This window comes from Numenius arquata, chromosome 10, assembly GCF_964106895.1.
Source record: "Numenius arquata chromosome 10, bNumArq3.hap1.1, whole genome shotgun sequence".
NCBI lineage: Eukaryota > Metazoa > Chordata > Aves > Charadriiformes > Scolopacidae > Numenius > Numenius arquata.
In genome coordinates this window covers 38,011,218-38,023,440 of record NC_133585.1, presented here as the reverse complement: position 1 = coordinate 38,023,440, position 12,223 = coordinate 38,011,218, and the positions used below count along the sequence as shown (strand labels likewise).

At 37.1% G+C, this 12,223-nt stretch overlaps 1 protein-coding gene across 2 annotated transcripts in view; it reads right to left on the bottom strand.

Annotated features, from left to right (window-relative positions):
• SEC24D (SEC24 homolog D, COPII coat complex component) overlaps positions 1–12,223 on the bottom strand; it is a 55,436-nt gene that overhangs the window by 17,304 nt on the left and 25,909 nt on the right. For both annotated transcript variants that reach the window (XM_074154441.1, XM_074154440.1), the window contains 3 exons: positions 5,533–5,671; positions 3,710–3,825; positions 725–849 (listed from right to left, as the gene is read on the bottom strand). In XM_074154441.1, the coding sequence (XP_074010542.1) occupies positions 725–849; positions 3,710–3,825; positions 5,533–5,671 (380 nt within the window). The remainder of the gene's footprint in view (positions 1–724; positions 850–3,709; positions 3,826–5,532; positions 5,672–12,223) is intronic.

Sequence of the window (12,223 nt, the reverse complement as noted above, 5' to 3'; positions counted from 1 at the left end):
CAGTCTTTCACTGCTCTCATTTAACTATGTGTGTCTACATTATTTAAACACTGATGAAAACTATACTAATATACTATACTAAAAACTACACTAAACGACATTAATATACTGTCATTAATACTGATTAGTAGTAATACTACTACTGTGTGCTTAATGCTCACAAAGGAAATGTGCTATATTTCATAAAAGGTTTGTTGCCTACAAGACTTGTTCTCCTCTCAGATACATACTGGGACAGAAAAGTCTCACAACACAGCAAGAAGCTTTAAAACTTTTGATAATTAACAATAAGAGCTGAAGATACAAGTCACCAACACTATGGCATTAGAGAGACTTACCATTCTCGAGTATTCTGGTTTTGATATTTCCTTGTTTAATTTAATGAGAAAAGCAGCATTGCAGTAAACAGAACTACAGCAAGTAAAGTCAAAACTACAAGCTGGGACTTCACTGATAATACCACTAGAGTTCACTACAAGAAAGGAAAAGAATGCAAGCTACACATGCAATTTATAACAGATTTTTTTTTCATTCACATAGTGAGCCCGGACATCAAAGTTTAAGAACTGCCAGCAGCGTTAAAATTAAAATTTGGTCACTGTCACCCCAAAAATGCCTCTACTGTAAATTTTGACATTTTCTGTAGCTTGTTTTTACCTCTCAACATGCAAAGCTGCATGAAAACTGCAGTGTAGTCAGCTAAGCAAAGCACACGTTTCTTTACCTTGGAAGTTTATCTAGCAGAGTCTTCAGTTCGTCACATATGAGTTTAACTAGGCCACTGTTTATGTTTCTGTAGGATACGTCAATCATGAAGATATAAGCTGGTGGCTTCGGATGCTTGTTGTTCTACAGAAAAAATGACCATTCACAGGGAAAATTAGACAATGTCCTGTTATGTCAAAATAATTTACAGGTGGTACCATAAGGCAATCTAAATACAGTGTTCAGTTGTTTGAAAAACGCTATGGATCATTAATAGTAACTACTGCAGAAAGCTGACACGTATTGGGTAAAGTCCACCCCCAGGATACGACATTATTACTGGAAAATAGCATTCTAATGGAATAAAATATGTAAAGAGTGACAGTTTATTAGATAAGATGAAACACACATTTTCTGCTGGAATTCAAGTGTTTAAACAAAGTTGCCTTTTGGCTTTTTTCTGTATGCATACCAGTTTTGCATTCCTTGTATCAATATGCAATACCATTCTGTTAATGTGAATGCTTAAATTCAGTTTTTGTTAGTGTTTGCCTCTAACACCTGTCAAGTGATTTTTAACCAATCTAGAAACAGAAAATACAACTTAGGTACTAAACCAGAATTAAAGAATCTCAGTTCTTAGCAGTACTAAGTGCTGAACATCTGCAACCTGTCTGTCTGTCTTGCTGGCTCATGCTCCAATGCATTCTGGTCAGCTGAACTGTACTTTCAGGAATAAGCCAACTTTCTGTAAGATAATCAAAGCATGAGTGTGGAACATTCAATGTATGTAACTGCTGCATACGCAGCAGCAACTTGGGCTGGTATGGATTCCTTTGGGAATTCCTCTTATTCATAACATAAGTGGCATACACATCATGACATACACTACTGACACAAGTTTCTGTAAGTAGGAAAAAGATGAAGGATTTTTGTTTCCAAATAAAAGAATGTAATGCTTAGAGATGTACCCAGGAAAAAGATTATATAAAGTGAACATAGCAACAGTAATCATCATACTCCCTAAGATCAGTTTTCCTAATTCCCATTATGAGAAGCAGTCGTCTTTCCGTGGTGTCAAATTCAGGACAGCTTTTCTGCTACACTGTTTCACTGCCTTCATACAGAGTTCTGACCACTTAACCACTTAATTTAACAAATTATACTTGTTAAACTAAGCCTCAAAAAATCCATTTAAGACAAAAATTGTCTAACTCTTGAATTACGACTTATCCATAGTCCCTGGCACACTTTAAACTAAACATTGTACCCTTGATCTCACTTAATTGTAATCATGTAAAGCAGGCTCAATTCCTGCGAACTAAAACCAGACAATATTTTTAAAACCTGTTCTGTTATTGTACTTGGATTCTAGTTTCAAAAACTGCATCAAGCTCTACTTCTAAACTCTTGTATCACATCACCATTTATAAAGAAACCCTGTATAATTTCTGACAAATATATGGTAGAAATGAGGACTTGTGCTCTTGCCACATCCGCTTAGCAGGAGTGCAATAATGCAAAACAGCTGTTATTTGTTAACATTTTCTGTAGCTGTTCATCCTTGTCATTTGATAAGCACAAAAGGAAATGACTTTTCAGTTCTAGTCTTAAACTGGATTTATAAAAGAATTAATCCTTTGCAACTTGGAGCAAAACGAAAAACGAATTACAAAATAATGTTAACTTCTGTAAAATTTAATGACTTGGCATTTCCAGAGTAAGTGTTAATTTTTTAAGAGATTTCTTTTTTGTAACATTCTAGTAAAATCTATGGATGGATCTTTGCAACAAGAAGACAAACCATACTGGATGACTTATCAAGGAAACTCCCTGATTTAAGCTATATGGCAAAAGCCCCTGCAGTGAAAGGTGCATTGTGATGATGGCTGCATCACACAGGGTTACACGTGGGGGCAGAGAAAGAGAACTGTGAAAATGGCACTGAGCCACTCAGTACACATGAGTTTTCAAAGTTTAGCTGCCAGAAATCAGCAAAGCTGAACCGAATTTGATGAAGCTACACTGGATGTACACTGAGGATCCCACACTCTATTTCTGTCATGCCTCACTACAATTTTCTCTTGTTCTGGGGTTTAACCTAGATTTCAGTAAAATCAATATAGGTCATCCCAGATTTCACTGGATTTTGGAGCAGTACCTTTGTGAGAAAACAGACTTAAACCTGTTTGTTTTCTTCATATTAGCAATAATTTGATGGTCTGAGGACATTACTGGTACCTACTTCAAGCCTTTGTAAGATCCAGTTGGCTTTCCTAACCTTATCATGACCTCAGTTCCACTGAGAGGAAGAAAATTCTGCCTGATTTTAGCAAGAACAGAAAAATACGTCCATGCTGTGGACAGATGAAGTCACACTTGTAAAATGAGCTAAAGTTTGAAAAGTTTAAGTAATTTAAGCTTTCAGATACAGTTCTCTAATAAAAATAACTACAGTTACTTACAGTGGCTTGAGTGGGCTTTGGATTGAGCTCTTCAGTGAGTCAATATTAGGAGAGAGAACCCATTCCACTGTAAATTACTTAGCGGTCAGAATACTAAACCCACTCTTTCCAGGAAAAGACTACAAGGTCAAATTCACTTGCTAAGGTTTTCAATATTGGGAAGGCAATTTAGGTGTGTGTCTGTCTTCAAAATCAATAGAAGACATGCATCTCAAGTGCAACCCTGCATCAGAATTTCAACTATATCCTCTGAACAGTGCAACACGCTAGATAGGATCAAATGAACGCCCCAGTTAAAAACTGAGAATCCATGACTTTGCTGCACTATTTGTTATTCTTACTTGCTAGTCTCATACCCTGCAGCACAAAAGTACAAAATGTTGTAAGTCTAAGTTCTCCGCATCTATCTACATTTTCTAGAATGTTCCTGGACTCTGATATTCAGCTTACAAGTGCATTTACTCTACTGTAGGTATTTAAAGGATGTTGTTCGTTTTGACATAAAATAGTAGATTAGTTTGCACACTGGAAATACTCACTCGGCAATAATCCAAAGTAGCAACATATTCATAAGATCCCAGAGATAGCTCAGGCCTTTCATAGTGGTCTACCCGTCGGCCAATGTGGTCCAGATGTTGAAAGAAGAATGGAGGGACTAGAAGCCAACACAAAAACAGGCAAACACGTTTATATTTCAGGGAGGAGGAGACCAACCCAACAACTGCTTTCAACAGATACAGTGTACTAATGCAGGCTCCTCTGTTACTGATCAAGGGAAGAGTTTAAACACTTATCCAGGTTGCAATGATGGGGTTTTCTTCCCCACATTGGCTTAAAAAAAACCCTAACCAAACAAAAACCCGCAACATTCTAGTAATGCTAGCTCCATTTTTGTTTGGAGCATATTCTCTCACTTCTACACTGCCAGGCTTCAGTAGGTAAGACTGATCCAGGTCATTTCTACAGGCAAGAGCCTGTTACCCTCAGGATACAGACTTAACAGTGACTATTTTGTTAGTAGATACAGTCTACTCATGGCTTAATTCAAACCACCAGTCAGAATTCTGCAGAGGGACAGCACTCTTCCTCAATCCTGTACTGCTTTATCCAAAAATACCACTTCACTGGAAACAGCTCTACAAGGTTCCAAACCCTGGCCTACTGTACAGCAAAGTGCACTGTGTTCATTGCATCGGGAACCTCCTGCAGCTACAGATAAAAGGTGCAGAACTCCAAATCATTAAGAAATCAAGTGGGTTTGCCACCACCAACTTAAATACAGCTAATCTAATGGTTAGAGTCACACTGGGGAAGAGTGACCTATAGATTTAAACTCCTCTTTCCTCAATCAATATATATTTAGAGTGCTTATTTTTCACGTTTTTGCCTACAAAAAGTGTATGTGTGTGTGAGTGGGGGGAATAGCTACCTAGTCTGTTGGCCGTTTTCAGTCCTCATTAAAGTTTTTTTTTTTTAAGTGCTTTCTGACTTGGATAAAAGACACTGTAGTAATACAAAGAATGATTTAAAATGACACTGCAACTTAAATGTCTTTCCTAAAATATTCACAACGCATTTAAGTTTCTCTTTATAAGAGTTTAAATTGCTAACAAACTATGAAACTTGTTATCTGCTATGCTTGCACAAATGTTTGAGCATCAGGCAGAAAAGAAGTTGGAATGATTCTGTCAAGGTTCACGTTTCAGAGTTGAAAAGATTACTGTATTAGGGAAAGTACTATACTGCTGTGATCCAGCTGAGGAAATCCAACTTGATACAAATGTCTAGAAAGGCTAGTTCAGGCAAAGATTTGGGATTTAGCCAAGAGCACAAGAACAGTCATGAGTCACATGCAGCACACTTGAACAAATATGGCATGGTATCTTCTGTGAAAACCAACACTTGTCACAGTAAGATTAATAGGTTATTTAACCATTGCATCTACAGTCATGGACAGGACTAGGCTAACATGGTTCTAAATGTTTGGTTCTTGCTGGACATTTAGATTTCTCAAAGAAATTAATTTTTTCCACACAATAGTTGCCTTCAGTTCGCAATAAAAGCAGCTTTGTATCCTCTGCTGACATAGTATTTTTAAATTAAGTTTTGATCGTATCAGACTAAACTTCATGAGTCAGCATTATTTTTCATACATTTGCTTTTTTAAATTGTACTGAAAAAATGTTCCTACCTATTTTTGTTGGGTAGTATTTTTTTTATTTGTGAACTGGGCCTAGTTACTGCATCTCACTAAATTATTTTCTCATCAAGTCAGCAAGTCAAGAAAATCATTTTAGGCATACAATTTCTTCTTAGTTTTATGGAACGCGTATGAATCACAGATCAGAGAAACAACACTTACCATCATTAATACAATTGCAAAATCCACACTGGTATCTTCTTCCACCTTCAATAAACTGCATGAAGGGACACATATAAGCCTTGCACCGGTTGCATCGGATTGGTCCAGTCTCACCATGGTTTACAACATAAAGAGGTGTCTAGGTGAAAAGGTAGATGAAGTTATAAAAAGTAATGCAAACTTGAAACCAAATAAAGTGAGCTAGAAAGCTACTGCTCAGACTTAACTCGTTAGAGATCACCTGATCAAGAGGTCATTCATTGTTCAGCATTCGCCCAAGATCTGCAGTATGGTTGGCTCAAGCCCATTGATCCCCTGAGGGGCTAAACTTACAAGTTCACAGGCTGTATTCTGACATTGATCAGAAAGAGAGTAAGAATTCACACTAAAAGCCTGCAAAGTTTTGAAAGCATTGGATGTTTAGAGCTTCAGGCTGATTTTCTCCAGCAAAGGGTTTTACAGATCACTAAGAGAAATCTGCTGGAGTCAGGTACTTTCCCTTCTCTGTCAGATCAATTTTTTCCTGAAGAAATCTATTGCTGCTCCTCTATTGCAAATGGTCTCTCAAACAGGTATTTGCTAAGAAAGCTTCTAATATTTTGTATAAATGCTGCTGCCCCAATGCTGCCATGTTACATCAGACTATACTGACGTTTAAATGTTGTTAGGGTCACCAGCTAGAGTAGGAGATTTAGAAGAAATACTAATATTTATTGAAGGGAAGTACATACAGCAAACAAATACAGTATCTCAAGCACTTGTCAGTTTAATTACACTGACCATGCTTGCTTATAGCCTCTGCCAAAAACCACAGCTAATGGAAGACATTTTCCAGATGCCTCTTTCAGTAATAACTGTGCAGCAATTGAAAGATTCCTGTGATTCTACTTCATGCTAGAAAAGTCCTACTTGAAACCACTATCAAAATGGAAGTTTGCTCAATTATTTGTGAAACACTGTTCTGTATTTTTTCTTACTGCCTTCAGTCCCAACTGAAAAAACTCTGAACATAAGAATAAGAAAAGAAATCCAGAGTTTGGACACATAACAGATCTCTAAAAGAGGAAAATGCTGACAGCCTTTAAATGCCCAAACTTTACCACTTGCATATTCACTTTTTTTTTAAATTATTCTGTCTCTTCTTAAGGAATTTAAATATTTTATCTGTTATACACTTTATTTTTTATTGGGGCATAAGAGTCTTTGAATACCTAGAAAATCATTCTTGTCCTTATAGCATTCACTGCCTACATATATTTTATTGTGTGTTTATATTTTACAGAGACTATTTTACTCATTTATTTCTCCAAAGGGTTTAATGCTTTTTGCCAAAGATTTTATACATAAGAGTAGATTTTTACTACATAGGTTTCAAGTGCTCCCTCCTGCTCCACTGAGATATTATTTTACTTCGTGTTCTTTCTTCTACAAAAACTTAGTTTAACACAAATTAACCAATAATGTCAGCTGGCAAACTATCAGGATCATTTTTCAGACATGAAAGCCTTGGCTATAAAACCTGCTCATCAGCCACAATCACTTAATAAGTTTTAAAACTTCTGGGTTTTGTTCATTACTTGGCAATTTTCTGATTATCATTCTGCTGTATTAGTTTAATGAGGCCTGGATCTGGTTTGCAGTTAATATTATTATAGTACCTGACCTGGTAGGGGGAAAAAAACAAGACTAAAACAACTCCGGATGCATTTATACATGCTGATTGAGTAATTTTAAATGTTGTTTTGATACATTTAACATTATCCAAGAGCAAAGAAAAATTACCCCCAAATGATCATATTTTGAAATACCAAAATTAAGACCTTTACATTAAAAGCACAAACAAGAACAATCAAAAAATAAATGCCATGAAGCTCAGAGCCTAGGTGTCTCCATTCTTACACATACTTAATAAATTACCTTTTTAAAGACAGCAGAAATAAAAACAATTGGTTTTTTCCTTGTCTTTTCATATTTGGAGTGAAAATTTTAGTCTTCCCCTCCCTTTAAGTTTCTTTCAAAAATATTACTTACTACAAAGTCCATTTTAAATTGTGGGGTTAGAGCCTCAGTAGTCTAGGGGTTATGTTTGCAAAGATTTACCTCCACATTCAACTTTATGTATTAAACGATGGTTGTCTTGAGGTTACCGAGACTATATGCAGTGCATGAGGTTAAAACATGTGCTCAGGTCTTAAGAAAATAGTATCCACAGGCAATGTTCTGTAAACATATACTAGGCTGGATTCAGTTTTCTCCTGCCCAGAGAAATAAAGGATGAAACACCAATAAAATCATATGTAGAAGCTAGTTATTTTTTTTCTTCCTGATGAGCTCACAGGAACTTAAAAAAAAAAAAAAAAAAGAGGCAAAAAAAAAATCAATGAAGCAAAACCAACCAAAAATGCATGCAACAGAATTACACAGAACAGAATCCTCACAAAGAAAAATCCTGAGAAAAAGCCCTATGTTTACCTTTATTGATTTATTCCCTTGGAATTTTTTGTAATTAAATGGTATTTGCATTTTAGTATTTTCTTTAAATAATTTAAAACATTACATCAATAATGAACACATGTAATAATAAAACTACCTGTATTTCAGAATAAGGACTGAGACAATAAGAACCAAAACCCCACTTCTTGATGTGAACAACACAGTTGTGACAGAAACTTTACCTCAAAAAAGCTGAAATCTTCCAGGGCATTACACCCTGGAAGACATTCTACTCATCAAGAGAAAGTAATTTCTGTTTGGGCATGTAAAATGCTATTTTATTTCCAACTGTCAAAATAACTTCTGTCAGGGTGAAGTAAGCTTTTTTTTAAAAAGGTAGATCTCCAGGGGAATGTACAAAGGTAAATAACAGTCTAGATGCATTAAAAGGCATAAAATAAAGTAATAAGTTTAAATTAATGAATACATAAAGGATAAACCGTCATAAAAAGACACGGTACTAAATGGGAAAGTCTTGTTTAATGTGCTCCATTCTCTGTAGATGTCACTGTGCACCAGAAGATAAAGCAGAGGCCTATTTATGGTCCCATGGAAGTCAGTGGCAAATTCCCACAGGAGCAGGAAAATAAGACAAAATAAAAAAAAAAAAATCTTTTTTCATTTTTGTTTGTTTGTTTTTTAAACAAACGCAATACTCCTCCTTCTTTTGCCTTTTCACCTATAAAGTATTGGCACTTTCTTTCTCTCCTCTCTTAAATCTCCACCAATAATAAGTGAATCAAGTTAGATATCTACCATAACTATTTGGACATTTGCTATACTTGTGGACTTGTCACTTCCACTTCTGTTCCCCCTCATCTCTTCACAAACCTTTGTCCAATTTGCCTATTCGGACCACCTATTTGAGCACTGAGACGGACCTCACAAAAAGGAACACTTGGGTATTGATTGTTGGCATTCCAGCACTATCAAAATATAAATATTTCTCAAAACCAATGACTAAACTAATACTTGGCAGCCTAAATCTGAATGGGACACATAAAAGGGTTTCCTTTTATGTAAGCTGAAAGAGGAAAGAGGCAGAACACTATAGTTTTAATTTAAAGCAAAGAAGGACTAGGCAGAAGAGATGGGAAATGCTGTAGGAGACCTGCATAAACTTTCCCTTCTGTGGAACCTCAGGGCACTGCTGGAGTGCAAGTCCTGAAAGCCGATCTGATAAACCATAACTTATCCCACTACAAGTCCAAATATAGCTGTGATAGCAAGAGTTTTTATTTTGGAAATATTTCAGGCAAGAACATCTCTCAGGAGTCAGAACAATATCACAAAGCAATAGATAGACGTTGGTGGCACAGCTCCAAGATTAACTACATCCATAAAAATTTCCAAAGGGACTGTAACCTGCGCTTTAAAGTCAGAGAGAGCTGGATTACTATTTCTTGCTATAAAAATGAAGCCCTGACACACTCCTGAGGGTTCCTTGGGATGCCTGCAAAGTATCACCATATTCATACTGCAGGATCAGGGCCACAGCTGGAAATTATAAGTGTAGGAGTAAGGACTGTGATGAAGCTCAAGATGATCATGGTACATCTCTGGGAAGGCATTCTAAAGAGAAAAATCGTGAGAGAGATAGAGTCTCTGGAGAACGAGAGGCATACGCAAACACTGAAGAAAACTAGCCATTTATCACACAACAAAATAAAATATATACAGCATCTGTTTTCATTGCCAGACTGACACACAGCCTGGGCTGCAAGAAAACATTCTGTAGCCGTGCTGAAAGTCAAATGTCCACATGTGATGGCACCACACCTTGTCTTTGCCTTTTCCTTCCTACCAAAGCTAAGGCATATTCCTATCCACTCCTTGACATAGACCCTATCAGTACAGTGACAAGTCTACATTAGAAACTATGTTTTTGCCCTTAGTTTGACTCTACCATGGTTTAGGTGCATTTAACACACCAGTACTGAAACAACAGGACTGCTATCACATTGAAGAGAGGCCCAATACAGCTTGTGAAGTCCGGCTACATCCAAGAGGAACGCACAAACTTTTTCCGTGAGCGTAGCTTTAAGTTAGATCAGTATCTCTATCACACCCTTACTCATCCCCACAAGAGGAGGAACTTGCCACCAGTTGTTCTACACACTTTTGAAGAACATTACCGCTGGAAGACACAGAGGATCACTCTACACAATGTAACACTGTACACTACACATGACAAGCTCTGTTTTCAACTACAGATTATCTCAGGGGCAAACGATTCTGAAAACACACCCCATGCTATTTGTTTCAAAAGAAAGAATCTCTCACAGGTTTGGAGAGCTGCACAGATACGTAACTCCTGACGACTTCCATTATAACTTAAAATTTCTTATAATCATACTCCGTGATCAGTAGTACTACAGCAGATAAAATATTCTATACTTCTGATCTACAGCAAACACTGGACACTGTATTTGCATGGCTGATTAACAGAACAAGAGACACAAAACCCACCAACTATTCCTCCAGACAGTTCATTAAACAGACAAGCTGTACAGTTTGCCAGGGCAACAAATTCAGAAAGGCAGTGTTTCTAGAGTTATTATTTACACTGACATTATGCAAGTCTAATTATTAAAATAGTCACCTGAAAATGTAAAGATTGCTATAAAATAAAACTCTCTAACTAACAGAGAAGGCGGCTGTTGACCAAGTGTGGTAACACTGGCCAAAGTAAATCTTATTTAATTAGTACAGCAAAGAGATGAGGAAAAAAACTCGTCTGGATAATCAAAGAGAATTTTGAAATGTAGCACTAATGTTTTTGGGAAAAACACTAGGTCATGAACCAAACTGTCTCTGTTTCCTAGGACTGTTGATGGGTTTGTTTTCTTTTATTATATCATCATAGATTGCTTTTGAGAAAGATTAACCAGTCTACAAATAATCCCTTGACTTTGAGTTGCTTTACTGATTCGCATTAAAATGTCAAGAAAGCATTTCCCTTTGTGATGCTCCTCCTGTCTTTTATCAGAAGCCATTCCCTCTGAAGATAGAAATTACTATGCCTATTCCTGGTTTTTAGATGTTGAACACTGTCAGCTTCCTCAGCTGATGACTCAAGCCAATTTGGACTATCTCCTCTGCAGGGTTCACAGCAGGTTCAAGTATTTTTCATAATACAGTCCTTTTTCATCTGTTTCCTTGTTTGTTTGGGATAACTGCAGCACAGCTAAAGCATCAACCACATAATGCAGTATCTCTTGGCTCTATCCTGATTTTAACTCATCACAAGAAAATGCAAGAAGCACATTCAAACCTTCTAGCTCAAAAACCCTCCAGACCCAGGCTGAATGTTCACCTGCGTACTCAACAGTGCAAAAAGTATCATGGCATGGTAGCTGAATTTCAAGTTGACGATGCACAAGGGATATGATCCAGTGTGTACTAAAATAAACAGAAAACCAGTTAGTGATTTCAGTGGATCATACCTCAGGCTATCCTTGAAATCCTTACTCAGCATTCCCTTTTTAAGGGGACTATTGCAACTAACTGAACAGAGTTGGCAGCATGAAGAGGGTAAATACAGGCTACTCTACTCAATATTGAGAAGGGGGATTTTAAAAGGTTTGAGGATGGGGTAAAATACATGTAATAATGATAAAATACTGATGTAAAGAAACACCAAAATTAGTTAGCTTACTTCTTAAGAACTTCTGTATCATACAGCTGGTGGTGGGGAGGGGGCAGGGGAAGACAAAGGAAAAAAGTATACTATCCATGTTTAGGAGAGGCAAGTTATCCCAGTCATGATCCCAGACCAGGAATACCAAGCGTTAACAAGTCAGCACTCCCCAGCACTTCTCAGCTTTGAAGTGCTGACTGTTATTTGGATGTACGGACATGCTGTATCTCAAGTGAAGGTCAGCAGCCAGGATTAACTGATGATATAAGCAGCAGCGTGAAATTGGATAATCAAGAAACTGTGCTGAACAACAGACTTTCAAAATGTTAGCACTTTAAAACAATCAGGTCTCAAGCAAGACCTGTCTCAGCCCAGTCTATACTCATCCTAGCAAGAGTGGGAGCTGGTGCAGTGGCACATACACAAGAAGGAAACAAGGGAAGGTGTAAGAGACAGACAAAACTACCCTAGGACAGTGTTGTCGTTGTCATGTCATTCCCCCCCACACTTCCTGTTAGCACCCTTGAGGGTGATATGCACACGTTCAATCACATGAGA